The 22,941-nt window shown below is 33.7% G+C and overlaps 1 protein-coding gene and 1 long non-coding RNA gene across 7 annotated transcripts in view; both read left to right on the top strand.

Moving 5' to 3' along the window:
- The window catches only part of hecw1b (HECT, C2 and WW domain containing E3 ubiquitin protein ligase 1b), a 93,003-nt gene that overhangs the window by 3,542 nt on the left and 66,520 nt on the right, over positions 1-22,941 (top strand). For all 6 annotated transcript variants that reach the window (XR_015477865.1, XR_015477864.1, XM_087239782.1 and 3 more), the window contains 2 exon segments: positions 14,589-14,919; positions 17,521-17,628. Coding sequence is in view for 4 of the 6 variants with exons in the window: in XM_087239782.1 (XP_087095908.1) it covers positions 14,589-14,919; positions 17,521-17,628 (439 nt within the window). In the remaining 2 variants the exon portion in view is untranslated.
- Positions 1,879-4,845, top strand: LOC147846515 (uncharacterized). The gene is made up of 3 exons (XR_015479104.1): positions 1,879-2,526; positions 2,804-4,215; positions 4,412-4,845. It is a non-coding gene; the product is annotated as an uncharacterized LOC147846515 (long non-coding RNA).

Raw genomic sequence — 22,941 nt, 5'->3', positions numbered from 1 at the left:
ATTTTTAAAATGTTTGTTATGTGTTACATAAATGCTTAATAAAAAAATAAGCGGAAATGTTATACATGTCTACAAATAAATATTGTGAAAAGTAAAATGTACTGTTTATTGTAATTTTACTGTAAAAATGTACTGGTTAATCCCAGACTTAAATTAACCTGATATTTGCTTTAAAAGTTTTTATTTTATGTATACAGGGCTTTGTGGCAATATATGGAATCTACAATTGGAAAGTGACTCTTTTCTGACAAAATTTAGCTCATATTGTGGTCATGATTTCATTATTGTATAATTATTTTATATTGTTTTATTTTATTTTTATTTATTTTTTTATTTTATTTATTTGTGTTTTGTATTTTATTTATTTATTTACTTATTTGTTTTATTTATTTATTTTTTTTTGTCGTTTTGTTTTTATTTATTTATTTTTTCATTTTATTTATTTATTTATTTATTTTTAAATATTTGTTTCCATTTTATTTAATTTAGTTTATTTTTAATTTGATTTTTTATTTTTCTATTATTATTATATATTTTTTAATTAAATTAAATGTATTTATTTAGAATTTAGTTTTGTTTTATTTTTTATTTCATATAATTAATTTATTTGTTTTATTTTTATATATTTATTTTTATTTATTTCTATTTCTATTTTATTTTTACTATTTTGTATTTTATTTATTTAAAATTTTTATGTAATTTTATTTTTATTTATTAATTTTTATTAGATTTATTTACTGATTTATTTTTATAAATTCGTTTTTTATTTCTATTTCTGTTTTATTTTAATAATTTATTTATTCATTTATTTTGTTTAATTAAATTTTATTTTATTTTTAAATTTAATAAAATTTTATTTTATTTTTATTTTTTAATTTTATTTTATTTTGAAATCTGTGGTTGTATCAGTCTATGGGTTAAAATGATTTGAAATGTAAAGATGAATGGCAATATAAAAAGTTAACAGGAGCACATTTTGAAAGCAAAGTGACCAGTTAATAATAATCAGGAACTTAAAAACAATAAAGAGAAACACAAAAAAGTGTTATGTTATGGTCCTGACAGAACAACCGTTGAACTCTAAACGTTATAGGTCATTCAGGCATTTCCCTCATCCATAATGCATGCAATTGCACAACTTGCATTTATGCATTCTGCAGATGATTAAATCCTAAGCAACTTACATAAGCAATCTGTGACGAAGCCAATAGCATTCATAGTAAACAATGTCAATTTGCTCACAGTAAACAAACGATGAGGTGCAAAAATAGCAGCATAATAGTGTTACGTTGAAAGCAAATGTCAAACTGCAAGATGTTCCTGCCCTGTTTTGAGTCTCTTCTACGTCATAGAAGAGATTACATACTTCCGATCCTCTTGCAGACAGAATTGTGGCTTGATCTCTGTATTCTGGGGAGAAAAATCCCGCTCCCGTAGGCCTCCGTCCGTGCTCCGTTATGTAAGTACATTAAGATTCTCGGGTTTCATTTTGGCACGACGAGCCTGACGCTGCTGGAGCTAATGCATCTCATCCTGTGCGACATGCACACACACACACACACACACACACACACACACACACACACACACACACACACACTGGTATTTAATGGAGTCTGCCCTTGGGGCCTTAATGATTATAATTAATTTATCTGTGTCAGTGTGATTGCAAGGTGCATTGTTAAAGCTTGCTTTCATCTTGTAAACACAAACACGCCTGGTGGAAGATTCGGTTTGTTTCAGCACATCACAACAACTCAATCGGCATCTCAATTTGCACTTCAGCTAATTTCTGTCAATAAAACAGAGCAAAGAAACCGAAGAAAGAGATTCTGGGAAAATATGTGATATGAAATAACTATATTTCAGACATTATAAGTAACTATTTTATCAGCAGTTTTTTATGTCACAATCATACTAAAATAAACAGGTAATAAATATTTCTCAGAGCTAATAAAATTTTCAAAGATTGATATTACTTATACTGTTATCGCGATTACAATCATTTTTCGCATACGTTACGTACGTAACTATTTTATCAGCAGTTTAAAAAATATGTTTATTTACATCACAATCATACTAAAATAAACAGGTAATAAATATTTTTCCGTGCTAATAAAAAAAACATGGATATCACTCATACTATTATCGCGATAACGATGATTTTTCGATATATTGTGCAGCTCTAATCGGGATGTAAATCTGCACTCCAGCTAGTTTCTGTCAATAAAACGGAGTGGAGAGACTGGAAAAAAGTGGTACTGGTAAAATGCAATATGCGATAACGATATTTCTCACATTAAAACTAACCATTTTATCAGCGCTTTAAAAAATATTTATTTACGTAATGATTATACTAAAATAAACAGGTAATAAATATTTCTCAGAGCTAATAAAATTTAAAAAAATTTATATTACTTATACTAATTTTTCGTATATGTTACGTTACTTACGTTATAAGTAACTATTTTATCAGCAGTTTAAAAAATATGTTTATTTACATCACAATCATACTAAAATAAACAGGTAATAAATATTTTTCCGTGCTAATAAAAAAAACATGGATATTACTCATACTATTATTGCGATTACGATGATTTTTCGATATATTGTGCAGCTCTAATCGCCATGTCTATTTACACTCCAGCTATTTTCTGTTAATAAAACGGAGCGAAAAGACTGGAAAAAAGTGATGCTGGTAAAATGCAATATGCGATAACGATATTTCTCACATTAAAACTAACCATTTTATCAGCGCTTTAAAAAATATTTATTTACGTAATGATTATACTAAAATAAACAGGTAATAAATATTTTTTCGTGCTAATAAAAAAATACATGGACATTACTTATACTATTATCGCGATAACAATGATTTTTTGATATATTGTGCAGCTCTAAAAGCCATCTTAATTTGCACTCCAGCTATTTTCTGTCAATAAAACGGAGCGAAGAGACTGAAAAAAGTGATACTGGTAAAATGCAATATGCGATTACGATATTTCTTACATTAAAACGAACCATTTTATCAGCGCTTTAATTATTTTATTTATGTAATGATCATACTAAAATAAACAGGTAATAAATATTTTTCCAAGCTAAATAAATAAAAAAAAAACAATTATATTACTTTTACTATTATTGTGATAATGTTCATTTTTAGATATAATGTCCAGCTCTAATTGTCATCTCAATTTGCACTCCAGCTATTTTCTGTCAATACAACGGAGCAAAGAAACTGAAAAAAGTGATACTGGAAAATGCAATATGCGAAAGGTCAGAGCTGCATTAATTTATTAAGACAACTGAGGTCCTTTGGTGTGTGTCAGACACGGTTAAAAAAAATTTATGATTCTGTGATTCTGTATGCTGTAACCTGCTGGGGAGGGGTACTGTTGAAGAAAGAGAAAAACTAATTAAATAAGCTTATAAAAAGGCCAGGTTCTGTTGTGGGGTGTGCACTACCTACCATAGAAGAGATTGCACATGATCGAATGCTGGACTAATTTGTCAGTATAATGAACCATGATAGTCATCCCCTTTTTAAAACAGTCCAAGCGTGTGCAAGCTCTTTTAGTACAAGACTAATTCAACCCCGGTGTAACAGAGAAAGATAGAGGAAGTCTTTTTTGCCAAGTGATCAGATTGTATAACCAAAGTCGTACCAGATGAATTGTTCTGAACTGAATTAGATATTAGATGTGGACAAGTGTTTACTCGTTGTTTTTGGAACTAAAGTGTGCAGTATGAAATGTAAATTTATTAATGTTTTTATATGTAAATGTAACTTATTTATCTATTTTTAGGATGGAGAGTTCTGCTGTGACATGTGAATTTCCCTTTGGGGATTAATAAAGTCAAGTCAAAGTCAAAACGATATTTCTTACATTAAAACTAACCATTTTATCAGCGCTTTAAAAATATTTATTTACGTAATGATTATACTTAAATAAACAGGTAATAGATATTTTTACAGAGCAAATTACATAAAAAAATGGATATTACTTATACTATTATCGATAACGATTTTTCAATATATTTTTGATCTCAATTTGCACTTCAGCTATTTTCAGTTAATAAAACAGGGCTGAGAAAAATTAAACTGGGAAAATATGTGAAATGCGTTAACGACATTTCTTACGTCATAACTAACAAATTTATCAGCAACTTAGAAATAATAATTTGTTTACACAACGATCTTACTGGGGTGGCGCAGTGGCGCAGTAGGTAGTGCTGTCGCCTCACAGTAAGAGGGTCGCTGGTTCTAGTCTCGGCTGGGTCAGTTGGCATTTCTGTGTGGAGTTTGCATGTTCTCCCTGCGTTCGCGTGGGTTTCCTCCGGGTGCTCCGGTTTCCCCCACAGTCCAAAGACATGCGGTACAGGTGAATTGGGTTGGCTAAATTGTCCGTAGTGTATGAGTGTGAATGAGTGTGTGTGGGTGTTTCCCAGAGATGGATTGCGGCTGGAAGGGCGTCCGTTGCATAAAAACTTGCTGGATAAGTTGGCGGTTCATTCCGCTTTGGCAACCCCGGATTGGTGAAGGGACTAAGCCGAAAAGAAAGTGAATGATTAAATGAACGATCATACTAAAATAAACAGGATTTTACAGAAAATCTATCTGTAAGTTTTGAAACAGGAATTTCAATTTTTCAATTTTAATAACAAAAAACTATAAAACCATATAAAAAAAAAAGTTTCAATTTAGTATTGTTGAAAACTCATCACATTCAACATTTAATCACTCACTCACTTAGATAGAGATGGGTTTTTTAAGGAAAATTATCATATAAATATAATCTGGCAAAAGCTGGGATCTCTGGACATTTACAATGCCCCCTGCAACAGAAAAAACCCTCTCATTTGGGACTGAGGTTTCTGGGACAGAGAGATATGATTTAGCCAAGGTTGACCGCAATGGGTAACACTGTGCATGGTCTTTCCACCACTTGAGAGGACAAGCCGTGTGTGAGATAGAGGTCTCTTTGCGGTACAAGTCAATGTCTGCATCAATCTAACAAGTGTGCTGTGTTCTGCAGTCCCCATGACTGTTTTTAGTCGTATTCTCCGACTTATATTTCACTACAGTCTGGCAGTGCCTGCATATTGTTTTTTTCTTTGTCTGTCACCTTTTCTCCTTTTTCGTATCTTTTTAGAAAGAAACTGAAATGCTTACACACATCCGATTTAAAACCCGCTTTAGGTTCGATCATTTCCAGCTGTTTTTCTTCCCCGCTACTAGCAGCACACTCCATTTCCGCATTACTGGATCTGTAGTGACAACAGACCGCAAAGGATGATGGCCACGCCTAGGCTGATGGGAATTGTAGTTCCCGCTACCTCCCGTTCGCTTCATTCGCCTAAGCAAACTTTTCTCAGAAAAATAGTTTTATTGAGTCATGCGCCTACGGTAATATTGAAAAAAATTACTATTGCGGTATGACGGTATTTACAATATTGTTACATCCCTAACTATTATACTATCTATTTGAGACTACACCAATCGCTTTATGCCACTGACCCTGGAACCATTCTTAGATTTTATGTAATACTGTCTACATCAATTGAATTTTCTCCCGATAATCTGACAATCAAAATAACTCTTCACTGACATCATCCGAGGAAGGACATGTTTACTGGTGTGAGGGCGGGACGACCTGTCAATCAAATAATATCCACTAAAAGCAAACCACAGCAATCCAATACCCAGTGGACATAAATCAACCTCGCCATACAGTACATGCTTTCAAGAAGCCGTTTCACTCAGATAATACATTACAAATCACTGCACAACTTCTGTTTTTCTGCTCACTTTTCAATCCATAATGTTGCTCTCTGTTAACTACCAAATGCATGTACATAAAACACGTAAAGTTGCATGAATTGGCTGGCCGGTCACTTGTTGGAGGTCACCGGCTGATCTTAGAACAGCAATCACTCGACCTCCAGCAGTGCAGACACACATGATGTTCATAAAGGTTAATGAGTTGTGCCCAATAGGGAACTTTTTTCGATTTATTCGCTCCGTTTTATTGGCAGAAAATATGTGGAGTGCAAATTAGGATGCCGATTAGGGCTGCACAATATACTGTTGAAGTGAGAATTATTAGCCCCACTTTGATTTATCTATTTATTTTTTTTATTTATTTTTTTTATTTATTTTTTTATTTTATTTTTTCAAATCTGAAAATAAACAGTTATGCTCGGAGTAAAGAGAGGAAAATGACAACAGCCAATGAGAATCAGAATTTCCGCAGTGGCTATATTTTCAGCATTACCTGTCCTGCAGATTTAATAGATTGCCTAAGGTTGTGTGTGAAACTGCATTTGCTTGGTATCCTTTATGTGGACATTTTTTAATGCTGTATTTTTTTTCTAAAGTAGATCTTTTACTTAGTCTTAGAAGTACTTTTTTTGCTCTGCAGGCTCCATGCAATCTGGTATGAGGAGGATGAATTGAAGTCTCGGCCTGTGTTTTTCATAACTCTAAATATGCTCATTTATACTCGAGTTTCCTCCTTTTTTCTCAAGATATTTCACAAGACACTGTAATTTGGTTTCCTGGATTTTTTCCCCACGCATATTGTTCAATATTTTCCACATGCGTTCTGTTGAGAAAGGGATGGCTATGAAAGTCATTGAAAGACACAAGAAACCCGACGCATCGTGTATTATGTTGCAGTTATTATTATCAAGTTTCTTAGTTATACAGCATCTGCTCAACAACACACATTCTGTATCAGAGGCAGGTTTCATATAGGTTTTAAACTCTGCATCTATGGTTAAATAGCATATAAATAATGAAAAACATGTGTATTTGGAAATTTTAGTGTGTTAGTCCAAGCATCACACCAAACCTGAATAATCATGAAACTTATTTGGTATCAACATTTTTTGTTGTGATTAATTGTAGATGCTTTTATTACGGTATACAGTATTATTACGATGCAGAGCTGCACGATTCTGACTAAAATGAGAATCACGATTTTTTTTTTTGCTTAAAATAGAGATCACGATTTTCTCACAATTCTGTAGATGTAAAATAAAGCTTCATATGAGATTATTGTTTTTTCTCAAACATATGGTAATACAACAATATTAATATTATCAACATTATATAGGCTAGAGTGGTTATACTGACACTGTAAACATTTATTTTCATGCACAACTGTGTGTTCGCTATGAAAGAAAAACATATCAAATGCTTGTCGCAATCTTAACTCTAATATGCAATATGATTATGTAAATGATGTGCATGCTTTCGGTTTCATTTTCACTGCGAAGTGCTGTTCATACTTCGCGCGCGGCTTTCAAACGATCACTCTGTGCCACAAACTGAATATTATTTACAACTTTATTACCTGTTAATCACAGCATATGCAGGTTCTGTTCACTAAAGTAGACAGGCTTGCGTCCATCATTAAGTAGGGTGCGCGCCCTCACAGTCAGCAGCTCACGTCACATGTGATTTCCCGGCCGCGAATACATCATTATATGAAGACAAAAATTACATTTTTGGGTGAATTATACCTTATAAATACATTATGTGACTCTTTTAACATAATTTGGAGGTGTCCATGTCGCTGAGCAACGTGTGTGAAACAATGAAAAGACTCGTGCAGGCGCTTTGCTTCTTTCCCGAACTTGAAATATGATTGGCAAAATCGTAGAAATGCTGGATTAAGATCGTCTAGGGGGTCGAATCGAGATTGCAATCTTTTTTCGATTAATTGTGCAGCTCTATTACGATGTTAACATAATAACATAAAAATACTTAGTGAATTGCTTTGCTGTATATATTTTTAGAGTGAACACATTTTTTAACCAAATTATATAGCAAAATGTATCTAAAAGTAATGAATTTAGCTCAATTTAGTAATATTAATGATCAATAATAACAATTTATTATTCATTATGAATATTCAGAATTAACTTATAGTTAATGGGGCTGTGCGATTTAGGGAAAGTATCTAATTGCAATTTTTTTAACAGATATTATAATTTCGATTTGATTTGCAATTTAATTTAGTAGTCAAGCTTCAGCTCAATAGTCTGTATTGCAGCTTCTTACTGCTAAAATGCAGTGAGTGTTTTTAGGAACTGAAAAGATATCAACTTATATTAGCAAACAACTCTGAAATTGTACTTTGTTACTAGATTGACTGTCACTGGCAGTACTTTTAGTTGACTTTTTAGCAAGACACTCCTCATATAGCCGCCTGTGGTGCTTTTTTAGGTGCTGGTTGTTGTATTTGCTCATGCTGTGGCAACAATTCTGCAACAGCTCCTACAAATGACCTGGTTTTGTTTGGTGTCTGTGACTTTAAAACCAAAATATTCCCATTTTACTGACGTGCTGTTTTTCTTTGATGCCAAAAGAAAACGCCATCATCCCACTCGTTTACGCTTCCCTGTTGGTTCGTTTATTTATTGTGGCCGTTCCGCATAGTTTGTTTGCACAGTTCTGATTGGGCAGAATGAAAGTGTGCTCACTCAATTGGCTAGTAAGACTGTCATACACAGACAGCAGTCACATATTTGTTTTGGCTGGTGGAAGTTAAATAATATAAATTTCATATTGCAGCCCCTTGCGTTTAGCTAATCGCAATGTTTCAAATCTTTCAAATGTTTCAAATCATCGATTTTGATTAATTGCACAGCCCTAATAGTTAATTCAACGTAGTAAGCATAACAATGACTTCTTTAAGATATATCCAGCTGCAGACCCGCAGAACCACACACGTTTCAGATTTCGGATTAAGTGTACTAAACTAATTCAGGATCTTAATGTTGTCATTCATTCATTCATTTTCTTGTCGGCTTAGTCCCTTTATTAATCCGGGGTCGCCACAGCGGAATAAATCGCCAACTTATCCAGCAAGTTTTTACGCAGCGGATGCCCTTCTAGCCGCAATCCATCTCTGGGAAACATCCACACACACATTCACACACACACACACACACACACACACACTACGGACAACTTAGCCTACCCAATTCACCTGTACCGCATGCCTTTGGACTGTGGGGGAAACCGGAGCACCCGGAGGAAACCCACGCGATAATGTTGTCATACTTGGGTAAAATCATTTTGTAGTAAAATATAAAAAAACAAACAATAATGTGTCACATTAAAATAGTTACTATAGTTAATCATTTAAAATAATATTGTTATAAACTGATAAACTACTTTACCTTTTTACTAAAGTGTAGCAACTGTTAGTAATATATATATATATATATATATATATATATATATATATATATGTATATATATATATATATATATATATATATATATATATATATATATATATATATATATATATATATATATGTATATATATATATATATATATATATATATATATATATATATATATCAATGTATGGCTCTTCTTAGATTCTCAGAAGCCATAGAAATGTAAAACAGTAAATACATTGTTTGTTTTTTGTTGATACCCCTTAAAATGGTCTATACATATTAACTTACTATTATTTCCTTCATTAATAAATCCATTATATTTAAAATAATTATGTCCAATTTAGATTGTTTATATATCTCTGTAAAATGTTTAAGCAATGCCAGCAAATGTATCTGCTATTGACTCTGTCAGATAATAATGACTGATCATCTATGATGACTGATAGAAAAATGTCTAGTCTATTATATTGAATGGCGATCGGGAACAACATTCCCCATTTGCCCATTTCAATCGCCATATTTGTGAAATAGTATACACTATTGTTTATTACGCTATTTTTTTAAACAATATACATATAAATATACATCGGACAATGTCCGAGAAGACGGTAATAACATTAACATTCGTCGTAACCATATGGTTTGGCTACATTGTGTGTGCTGGATTGTTTGTGCCTGAGACGTGTGTGGTTCTGCGGACCTGTAGCTGGACATTATTGACTTCACCCGTTCCTCTGAGCAGACTTTTTAATTGTTTATTTATTCAGAAAGGAAATGATACTTCTTGTGAAGTAGTTGAATGCTTAAGAATATTAATAAACTTTAATAAAGCTGGTAACAGATCTTTTACCATCAAAGTGACCCTTTCTGTGAGGCAAAACAAAGACAATCCAACGGTTATATAATGACACATAATGAACAAACGTACGATACACAAAAACACAGAAACACAGAACAGTGAGGAAATAAAGAGTTTAGATTAAGTATGGCAAATCTCCCTCAGCTTCACACGACTAATAAGAACCAAGTATTAATAAACACCAGCTTAAAACCCACATAAAGAAATACTTGCATTACTCTCTCTTGAGTTTTCCTGATGTGCAAACAGAGGTTCTTGGAAGTCTTTTGTCGTTTACGTTGAGTTTGCAGCGCAGATCGTAGTGTCTTGAAAAATAGCTAGTAAAATATTATTTACTGTCTTCATGGCAAAGATAAAATAAATCAGTTATTAGAAATGAGTTATTAAAAGTTAAGAAATTTGTAAGTAAAATCTTCTCTCTGTTAAACAGAAATTAGGGAAAAATTAACAGGAGGGCCAATAATTCTATAATAATTCTGACTTTGATAGTAATTCACATGACATTAACAGTGGTAGAAAGTGTTGACTTTAATAATAAAGCAGTTTAGCATGTATGGATTGTCTTACTCACTTCCGTTATCCCACTAAAACCTTTACAGAGAAGTCAAATTTATCTATTTTAATTCCAAGATCTAGATAAAATCTCTGGTAGACCTCATCAGTTCACTAGGTAGTTGTGAAATGACTCGTCATCCGCTCTGACCCATTGCTACAGCACAGAAAACCACAAGGAAACCGGTTTGTGTTTTTACCCAGATTTTGGCTTGCCACAGTGAAGCGTATGCCTCTGCCCTTTGTGGTCTATGGTACTTGTGTGTGTGTGTGTGTGTATGTGTGTGTGTGTGTGTTCCGTCAAGTCTGCTGTGTGCTGCTCCACTGCCTCTTGCTCTTCAGAGCTGAAGCATGCAGGAAATGCAGTATTTAGAAAGCCTATTTTAGCGAGTGAACCGAGACGGATGGAAACTATTGTCTGTAAATCATTTGCATAGACAAAACACGACTTTATGTTTTGAATAAAGTAATTAAGGCCATTTTTGAGCTAAAATATGAGTGCTAATACAAACTATAGAGGATTAGAGTGTTGTGATTTTATTACATTTGTATTTATTTGATTAGATATAAACACCAGACATCACTCACTGAAATAAACACGCATAGATTGAGATGATGTGATGTAATGTACTGTTGTTTTTGTTGAATACGCCTCCACTTTTACGTGCTGTTTTGTTCATTGGTAGCATTCAGGGTCAGTGTAAACATTTTCCGTTTGACTGTTAGCTTTACACCATGTTTTAATAAAGCATCCCAGAAAGCAAAGAATTCTGGCCCAGATTTGGCATAAATCTGGCACAGCAGGCATTTAAACAGCATGTGGACCAAACATGGCCCTGATTTGGCAGAGGTGACACCGTCTTTAAGGTGGCACACAATAAATGGGCCAGATATAAATTGTGGTATTTGGCCCAGATGTTAATAATTGATATGTGGCCCATGTAAGCTTGGCCTATCGTGACCCAAATTTTAAAAACCTTGTTATTATTTTCAAATAAAAATAAATCAGTTCTAGCAATCAGGTCACTTCAAGACAAATCACGCCTATAGTGTGCCTAAAACACAATGATTCATTATCAATTTCAATTGCAGTCGTGACACAACGTTTCTGGCCCAGTTCAGGCTCAGTTATGGGTTATTAACTTGGCTTAGACTTGGCCCAGATATGGTCCATGTTTGGCTCTTGTCTAGAAGCCAGACTTGGTCCAGTCATGTAGCGTAATTCACTGCAGCATGTGGGCCAATCAAAAGCTGATTGTGTGGGCCAGAGCTGGGACAGAGATATTTTGCTTTGTGGGATGACAAAATAAGATTCCAGCAATGTGCAATTTGACACCAGATATTCTGTCATTTATTTTTCTTCGGCCTAGTCTTTTTATTCATCAGGGGTCGCCACAGCGAAATGAATCGCCAATTTATCCAGCTTATGTTTTACACAGCAAATGCCCTTCCTACTGCAACCCAGTACTGGAAAACATCCATACACACTCTATAGAAGGTTCTCAGTGTAATTCACACAACTAATCAAAACCATCGTGGTAAAATAAAATCAATGCAATGGAATAAACATAATATATAAACATTAGATGTAACATAAAACTCTTATGTCACTGATGGGACACTTTTTTTTATAGAACCATAGTAATGTCAGCAAATTCCTAAAAAAATTCAAGTGCAATGCAGGGAATTCTGGGTAAGTCAATTAACAGTTATTCACTGTAAACATTAAGGAAATTTACTGTTAACCAGATTGCAGATTTATTATATTTTTGTTATTATATATTTTTTTATATTATATTTATTAGATTTATTATATTTTTTTACAATATTTACTATTGAAATCACTGACATTTTTATAGAGTTTGTCGTTCAGCTGTGACGTTGCAGAAATAGAAACCAAAGTAAAAACTTTATGCTTTTCTTTTCATGGCTTCTCAAGACAAAACAGACTTTTTTTTCAAGGGATAGTTCAATCAGAAATTTTAATTATTATCATTTACTCACTCTTCTCTTGTTCAAAACCTGTTTTTTCCCCTTGTTGAACACATAAGAAGATATTTTGAAGAATGCTGGAAACCGGTAACTATTGACTTAAACATGTTTTGTTTTTCCTGCTATTTAAGTCTATGGTTACATGTTTTCAGCCTTCTTCTAAATATCTTCCTTTGTGTTTAGCAGAAGATTTGGAACCACTTGACAAGAGTAAATAGGAAGTAAATCTGTACATTTTGGGTGAACTATGCCTTTAGGTACATGTGAGACCTGCTTATTAAGACTGCAACTACAGTATATACTGACATCCTGAAATAATGAACACAAACTGTACTCTTTTGCTGAGGTGGGAAGAAAATCCAAAATCTATGCTCAAGTAAAAGTACAAGTACTTGCGGAAATTTTTGCTCTGGTAAAAGTAAAAGTAACAATCTTAAAAGTTACTCGAGTAAAAGTAAAAAAGTATTTGATGAAAAAATTACTCATGTAAATAGTTACTTAGTTACTTTTCATTATATGTTTACAGCTAAAGTCAAAATAATTTGCCCTCCTGTGAATTCTTTTCTTTTTCAAATATTTCCCAAATTATGTTTATCGGAGCAAGAATTTTTTCACAGTATTTCCTATAATATTTTTTCTTCTGGTGAAAGTCTTACTTGTTTTCTATCGACTTAAATAAAAGTAATTCTTAATGTTTTTAAAACCATTTTAAGGTGCCTATTGCCTAATTACCCTCACTTGCGGAATTAGCCTTGTTAAGCTTTTTAATGTTACTTTAAGCTGCATACGAGTATCTTGAAAAACATCTAGTCAAATATTATGTGCTGTCATCATGGCATAAGATAAAATAAATCCGTTAATAAATATTAGTTATTAAAACTATACAAATGTGTTGATAAACTCATTTTCTAAACAGAATTTTTCTGTTAAACAGAAATTTGGGAAAATATACAGGGGGGCTATTAATTCTGACTTTATATGTATTTTTACAAGTCATTAACACACTGTTAACCATTAAAAATATAACACTTTAACGTAAATTTTTTAAAAATAAAAATAGTGTTTAACTGTTATATTTTTAATGGTTAACAGTATAACAGGTAATCAGTTATTCCATTATACAGCAGTTTCTTTAGTTGACCTATAGTTATCTTTAATAAGGGTGAAATTGGGATAATATTGACACTTACCAGTGAAACATGTTTTTTTAGGGAGTTGCAACTCATGTATGTTGCAATGTCAGTTTGATGTACAGCAAGGATCGCATTATCAAACTTTTCTTGTTGACATCTTGGAGTGAAAACACTGACTGAACTTGAGGCCACGGGTGACCCTCTCTGATAAACCTGCTACACAGAGAGCATGACCGTCCTTCTCAGAACCGCAGATAGCCAGTGCGGCACCTCGCGTTATTTGCAAACAAGTCATATGAATCATATTCATTATCATTTGACAGTAATAGAGGAATGCTGCCAAATGTGGCGAAGAGTAATGATATTCCTCTAATAATGTACTTGAGTAAGAGTAAAAGTACACATTTTTACATGTACTCAAAAAGTACACGATACCCAACAATTTTACTCAAGTAAATGTAATGAAGTGAATGCAATTCGTTACTACCACCTCTGCTCTTTTGTGCCATGCATTGTGTTTTTTTTAGTTTCTAAAAAAATCCAGATCATCTTTACAGATTGTGAAGATGTTTGGCACTATAAATTGGTTTTGTGATTCTTCTGTTGGAGACATTTAGTGTGTCAGGCGCCCAACATGTCCCGACCTGCCTCTTCCCAGCGGTTTAGTGTTTTTTTTTCTAAACTGACCATGAGAAATCTCAGCATCTGAGCCCTTCAGGACATGATTGTTCTTTTAGTGTCTTGCATGGTTGGACTTACACACCACATGCTCCAGAAGAGCATTTGTGTGTGTGTGTGTGTGTGTATAACAATGCATTGTGTTGACTCTTTCCTTTGGTCTTCTCTACAGAACTTGTACCAGAGCAGGTTTCTCGGGCTTGCAGCTATGGCCTCTCCATCTCGTGCATCTCAGGGCAGGAGGCGATGTAAGGACCCGATCCGTCACAGTTTTAACCCTGAGCAGTTCCCTAATGTGGACTTCCAGAACGGCGTGGCGGAGGATCTGGCGGCGGCCGTGCTGCGCTCTACCAGCGACACTGACCTGCTGACATCCCACTGCCGCTCCACCCTCACCGTTAGCACCTCCAGCTACACCATCGGTCAGACGCAGGACATCACCCTCAGCTGGGACATCAAGGAGGAGGTGGACGCCGGAGACTGGATTGGCATGTACCTCATTGGTGAGCAGCTTTCTGTTTGCTGTTGTACGCTGAAAGGGATATTTTAGGAAATGAAGACTAAAACTATTGGTCAGAAAACATTTTCATTAGGGGTGTAACCGATCAGGGTTGATCTGTGATCTGTACTGACAGACTATAACCAACAGTTCAGAATGCATGTGACCCAAGGATTCGTTAAAATGATTTTTTTTTTTAACTTTTTGATGGAAAGCATTTGATTCTGTTACTAAATGTTCTTAAAATTAGTCTTAAAACCATAACAGAGTCGACGGTAACAGAGTCCATGATAACGTAGTCGATGATAACAGAGTAATCAATAACAAAGTCGATGGTAAAAGAGTCGATGATAACAGTCAACAGTAACAGAGTTGACAGTACCAGAGTCAACATTTACAGAGTCAACAGTAACAGAGTTGTCGACAGTAACAGGGTCGACAATAACAGAGTCGACAATAACAAAGTCGACGATAACAGTCAACGGTAACAGAGTTGACAGTAACAGAGTCAACATTAACAGAGTCAACAGTAACAGAGTTTTCGAAAACAATCGACAGTAACAGGGTCGACAATGACAGGGTCGACAATAGCAGAGTCGACAATAACAAAGTCGATGATAACAGTCAACGGTAACAGAGTCGACAGTAACAGAGTTGTCGATAACAGTTGACAGTAACAGTGTTGACAATAACAGAGTCGATGGTAACGAAGTCGCCGATAACAGAGTCGACAGTAACAGAGTTGTCGATAACAGTAGATTGTAAAAGGGTTGACAATAACAAAGTCGATGGTAACAGAGTCGACGATAACAGTCGACAGTAACAAAGTTGTCGATAACAGTTGACAGTAACAGTGTTGACAATAACAGAGTCAACGGTAACAGAGTCGACTGTAACAAAGTCAACGATAACAGTTGATGAAAACAGGGTTGACAGTAACCGAGTCAACAGTAACAGAGTCAGCAATAACAAAGAGAGTCGACGATATCAGAGTCGACGATAACAGTGTAGACAGTAACAATTTTGACAGTATCAGAGTCGACAATAACAGTGTCGACAGTAACAGTTTTGACGATATCAGAGTCGACAATAACAGTGTCGACAGTAACAGTTTTGACGGTATCAGAGTCGACGATAACAGTGTAGACAGTAACAGTTTTGACGGTATCAGAGTCGACGATTACAGTGTCGACAGTAACAGTTTTGACGGTATCAGAGTCGACGATTACAGTGTCGACAGTAACAGTTTTGACGGTATCAGAGTCGACAATAACAGTGTCGACAGTAACAGTTTTGACGATATCAGAGTCGACGATAACAGTGTAGACAGTAACAGTTTTGACGGTATCAGAGTCGACGATTACAGTGTCGACAGTAACAGTTTTGACAGTATCAGAGTCGACGATAACAGTGTCGACAGTAATAGTTTTGACGGTATCAGAGTCGACGATAACAGTGTCAACAGTAACAGTTTTGACGGTATCAGAGTCAACGATAACAGTGTCGACAGTAACAGTTTTGACGATATCAGAGTCGACGATAACAGTGTAGACAGTAACAGTTTTGACGGTATCAGAGTTGACGATAACAGAGTCGACAGTAATAGTTTTGACGGTATCAGAGTCGACGATAACAGAGTCGACAGTAATAGTTTTGACGGTATCAGAGTCAACGATAACAGTGTAGACAGTAACAGTTTTGACGGGAACAGAGTCGATAGTATCAGAGTCGATGATAATAGAGTCGACAGTAACAGTTTTGACAGTAACAGAGTCGACAGTAACAGGGTCGATAGTAACAGTCGATAGTATCAGAGTCGACAGTAACAGTGTCGACAGTAACAGTTTTGACAGTATCAGAGTCGACGATAACAGTGTCGACAGTAACAGTTTTGACGGTATCAGAGTCGACGATAACAGTGTAGACAGTAACAGTTTTGACGGGAACAGAGTCGATAGTATCAGAGTCGATGATAGTAGAGTCGACAGTAACAGTTTTGACAGTAACAGAGTCGACAGTAACAAGGTCGATAGTAACAGTCGATAGTATCAGAGTCAACAGTAACAGTTTTGACGGTAACAGAGCCGACAGTAACAGAGTCGACGATAACAGTTGATGGTAACAGGGTTAACAATAACAAAGTCGACGGTAACCATGTTGTTGTTAACATTAAATACAAAATGTATGTGTGTATGTATAGGAGAGAGTATGTCCAATAGGTTTCATTAGAAAAACTAATACTAAACCAAATTTATAAACAGTCACTGAAAAACTATATCAAATAAAGAAATAATCGTTAACAAGCACTCATTTTGCAATCAGTTATTTAAAAAAAAGTTACTAAAACTATTATGTTTAGAAATGTGTTGAAAAAAATCTACTTTCCTTTAAACAGAAATTGGGGGAAAATATTCAGAAGGGCTTATAAATTCTGACTTCAACTGAGTATCTCATGTGTCTGGTGCTATAAAGGTCACCTGATGGCCTTTAAAAAGCTGTTGCGGCATTCATTTAACACTTGAAATCTCAGTTTCAATGCTGAATCATGATGAATGATAGAGATGTATAGATAACTGGGCTTTTTTCTATCTTTTCTTTCCCCAAGATGAGGTTCTGTCAGAGAATTTCCTGGACTACAAAAACCGGGGTGTGAACGGCTCGCACAAAGGGCAGATTATCTGGAAGATTGAGGCCAGCTCCTATTTTGTGGAACGTATGTGCATTTTTTACAAAACACTCTTATTAAATGATGCCGCTTGTTATTATGTAAGATTATTTCCCACACACAGGATGCCATTAGAGCTGCTTAGGGTTTGTTTGTGGCTGTAAATGTTTGTATGGTTGCTATGGGAACAAGCACGAAGATGAAACCCTTACGAACGCACCACAGTGCAAGAATTGGTAGATGTTGTGAATGCTGTTTATGTTATGGAAAAAATCATTCTCTTTTGCTTTTATCTTCAGAATAAATGCATTGAGTAAAGTTTAGTTTAAGTGGATTGAATATGTAAGGGCAAAATGGACAGATGTTTTTGGAGGTGCAAAACAAATGACTAAATGTATGAATATTGTAAATGGAAAATATTACAATTTCCCTAAACATCCATTTTACAAAGGGAATTCACAAATCTTTTCTGACAGTCTCTAAGAGCAAACATTTATTATAATTTAATAAGGAATTGGACTACGCATCTATATATCTGACCTCCAAAATTGTTTAAAAATATTAATATTATTATTATTATTAATTTTTGTGTTTTTATTTTGTTTATATTGTTTTATTAATTTATTATTAATTTGTTTTATTATTTATAATTTATTTGTTTGTTTATTTTGTATTTGGATTATTATTATTGTTTTTATTTATATTGTTTTTAATATTATTCATTAATCTATTCATTTGTATATTAATTTATTTATTTTGAATATATGTTCTTCTTCTTCTTCTTATTATTATTTTTATTATTTTTATTTTGTTATTTATTTATTTATTCATTTGTTTGTTAATTTGTTTATTTGTTTATTTCATATTATTATTATGTTATTATTTATCTGTTTTTGTTTATTTATTTTGTTTTATTATTATTATTATTATTAGTTTATTTTGTGTTATTATTATGTATTTATTTATTCCTATATTTATTTATTTTGTATTAATAATAATAATTATTATGATAAAAATAAATAATTAAATGAATAAACAAATAAATACATTATAATAACAATACAGATTATGTTGATAATAAAAATAATACAAAATAAACAAACAAACAAAAAATAATGACAATAACAACTATAAAGATAATAATCATAATAATACGAAATACATAAACAAATAAATAAAAAAATATTAAATAAATAAACAAATTAAATAATAATTATAATAATAACTACAACAGCAAAAACAATAATAATAATAATAATTATTATTATTATTATTATTATTTATTAGTTTGTTCAATTATTTATTTATTTGTTCATTTTATTTTGTTGTTGTATTATTATTATTACAATTATTATATATGTATTTGTTTATTTATTTATTTGTTTGTTTTGTATTTGCGTTATTATTATTATTATTTGTTTGTTTGTTAATTCATTTATTTTGTATTATTATTATTTATTTTGTATTTGTATTATTATTATTATTATTATTTTATTTTATTATTATTGTCATAATTATTTTATGTTTTGTGTTTGTATTTGTCTCAAAAAAGAGAAATTGACTGGCAGTTAACATTTTTATTTATTTATTTTTTTAAATTATGTACTGTCACCGCCGAACAACCAATTTTTCAATGTTGTTTTAGTTGTGATAAAAAATTCACTCACAAAAAAAAAACCACATTTAACTTCGAGACAGTGTGAGTGTAATGAAAACATGCGGGTGTGTTTGTAATAATATAGAGCGCAGGTCTCAGCTGTTTGAGGGTTTTACACCGTCCTTCAGCTCTGAAAGCACTGGTGTATTACACTTCCAGGCCATATGGCTCATATGCTGTTGCTTTTTCCAAATGTATTTTTGGCACATGCACTGTTGAGGATACTAGAGGGAAATTGTGCCTACATGCACATTCAAACTCTCATCGCCCACTAAAGCACCAGGATTTCTCTTAAACTCATGCACAAAATGCTTAATCTGTATTTAGGGTTATATATTCACACTGTAAAGCTGTTATGTTATCAACTTAAAAATCTCTGCAGCAAGTTGCTTTCATTTTAAACTGAGTCAACTTTTTTTTCAGTGAGTGAAGGGGTCAGTTGAAGTCATTATTATTAGCCCCCTTCCAATTTTTTTTTGCTTCTTTAAAAATTTCCCAAATTATGTTTAACAGAAAAAGAAACATTTCTGTGAATATTTTACTGATAAGATTTTTTTCTTCTGGAGAAAGTCTTCTTTGTTTTATTTCGGCTAGAATAAAAACAGTTATAATTTTTTAAACACTGTTTTAAGGACAAAATTATTAGCCCCTTTAAGCTAATTTTTTTCTACAGTAATTCAATAACTTGCCTAATTACCCTAACCTGCCTAGTTAACCTAATTAACCTAGTTAAGCCTTTAAATGTCACTTCAAGCTGTATAGAAGTGTCTTGAAAAATATCTAGTCAAATATTATTTACTGTCATCATGCCAAAGATAAAACAAATCAGTTATTAGAAATGAGTTATTAAAACTATTATGATTAGAAATTTGCTGAAACAATCTTCCCCCCATTAAACAGAAATTGGATAAAAAAATAAACAGGCGCTAATAATACAGGGGGGCTAATAATTCTTAAAAAAATCTTTACAAAAACCTTCTCTCAGTTAAAAAGAATTTGGGCAAAAAAATAAACAGGGGGCTAATAATTCAGACTTCCAACTGTATAGGGCTGAAGGATTCTTGCTAAAATGTAAATGACAACTTTTTCTACATGAAATATGAGACCACCATTCTCCCAAACAATTCTCATTGTTTTCAACTTACATTTATTGCAAGTAAACACCAACAACAGGACATTTCATCACTTTAGAATTATAAGGTTCTATCTGACATTTTTGCCAAAATTGAGTTATTGACACTTTCTTATTAAATGACAACTTATTTAAATTATTTCATGTTTTTTATTAGTTGTTTTCATTTTAAGACTTTTATTTAAAAAAAAAACAAAAGTTGTACTCCAGCTTGACTCTATAAGGTTCTTTATGTGAGCCAATCAGCATTTTTTAATGCAGGCTCAAGGACCAATCAGCATCAGCTTTCTTTGTCATTCCGCCGGACGGCTCCATTGACAGGGGGAAAGACCAGAAAGACAAAATCAAACAAAATCAAAAGTTGGTTAAATCAGTGGTTATCGATTATTTAGCTTACTCCATTGGCAGATTATTTTGCTTGTTTTATGGAAAAACTTACTTAATTTTTACATTTTTTTTACAACGAGATGTTTTACTTGTGGTGACACAGTGGCTCAGTGGTTAGCACTGTTGCCTCACAACAAGAAGGATGCTGGTTCGAGTCCTGGCTGGGTCAGTTGTCATTTCTGTGAGGAGTTTGCATGCTTTCCCTGTGTTCGTGTGGGTTTCCACCGGGTGCTCCGGTTTCCCATAGAGCCCAAGCACATATGCTATACTGTAGGTCAATTGGGTAAACATAATTGGCCGTAGTGTATGTGTGTATGGATGTTTCCCAGTACTGGGTCGTAGTTGGAAGGGTATCCGCTGTGTAAAACATATGCTGGATAAGTTGGTAGTTCATTCCTCTGTGGCGACCCCTGATGAATAAATGGACTAAGCTGAAGGATTATTTATGAATTAAAATCTTGATTTTCTTATTTTTGTTCAGTTCATCATGCAGCTCTATCCAGGTATGTTCTGAAGTGTGCAAGTATTACAGTGAGTTGTCTAAGGTGTTTTATTTATGTTTGTAGTTACGTAAATTTAAATAAATCCGCTATACAGTTGAGGGTTTTGTTTTTTAAACAGTGATAAACTACAGTAGGGCTGTTAAAAATCCATTTTCAGTTTTATATTTTAATATTTGTTCATTTGATGTTAATGGGTTCATTCATTTTTGTTTTTCAAAATTATGCAGGAACATTGAAATCATAAAACAATAAATCTTTCTAAATGTTGGAAACTTAATAAAAGAAAATAAAAAATAAAAGAATTTCCGAATTTTATAAATGACAAAAAACATAATATAAGATCATTAAAGCACCAGATACTCTACCTGGCTAAAGTCTTGTCTTCGATCTCAGTTTCTCAGTTGTAAGAGCAGCAAATAATAACTTGACTTCTCGTTGATCATTTGGAAAAGTGGTAGAGGGTACATTTTTCCCATGATTTTGTGCCAATCTGTTGAACTGCATCCCAATCATCACAAATACTGCTGAAGACATATTGGAACCTGCATGGACCCAAGATTCTCATAGAAATCAGTCAAGTTTAGTGAAGGAAAAATTATGGTTTGGGGTTACATTCAGTATGGGGGCGTGCAAGAGATCTGCAGAGTGGATGGCAACATCAACAGCCTGAGCTATCAAGACATTTGTGCTGCCCATTATATTTACAAATCACAAGAGAGGGCAAAATTCTTCAGCAGGATAGTGCTTCTCATACTTCAGCCTCCACATCAAAGTTCCTGAATGCAAAGAAGGTTAAGGGGCTCCAGGATTGGCCAGCCCAGTCACCACAGACATGAACATTATTGAGCAGGTCTGGGGTAAGATGAAGGAGGAGGCATTGAAGATGAATCCAAAGAATCTTGGTGAACTCTGAGAGTCCTGGAAGTACGCTCTTTTTGCCATTCCAGATGACTTTATTAAGTGATTTGAGTCTGCAGAGATGTATGGATGCAGTCCTCCAAGCTCATGGGAGTCAAACACAATATTCATTCTTTTTCCACTGCAGCATGACTTTATTTTCTATACTGGACATTATTTCTGTAAAGTGACAAGACTTTTGTCTAAGCACAGTCAGACCTTACTGTCTTAATTAAATCATTAACAATCAAGGCATGATCATATTTAATTTAGCTAAAATAAGTGTAATCTAGAGGCCTTTGCCTTTCATATAAGCCACTTCTGATACCAAATGATCAACTAGAAGTAAAGCTTATTATTTGTTGTTCCTAAAACTTGGAGAAGCGACAAGACTTTTGTCATGTAGTGTATATATATTTTTCCCAATTTTTGTAATTTAGTGAGTTTTTTTGGTGATTTGCCAATTTTTGTCTATATGCTGTGGGTATATATGTCTTGATGTTTAAGGTACAGGGAGTGGCGGAGGAGAGATTGGGTTATTTCTAGGGCTATTTAAGATTTCAACCATGGCATAAATGATTGACACAAGCCTTGCACAGGAAATATTATAGTTTGTGATGAAGGGCAATGCAGTGGCACAGGTAGTGCTGTCACCTCACCTCGGCTGGGTCAGTTGGCGTTTCTGTGTGGAGTTTGCATGTTCTCCCTGCATTCACGTGGGTTTCCTCCGGGTGCTCCGGTTTCCCCCACAGTCCAAAGACATACAGGTGAATTGGGTAGGCTAA

Source organism: Danio rerio, chromosome 2, assembly GCF_052040795.2.
Source record: "Danio rerio strain M-AB ecotype USA chromosome 2, GRCz13ab, whole genome shotgun sequence".
Lineage (NCBI taxonomy): Eukaryota > Metazoa > Chordata > Actinopteri > Cypriniformes > Danionidae > Danio > Danio rerio.
Note: the sequence above shows the minus strand (reverse complement) of the source record. Positions and strands in the feature narration are given on the sequence as shown.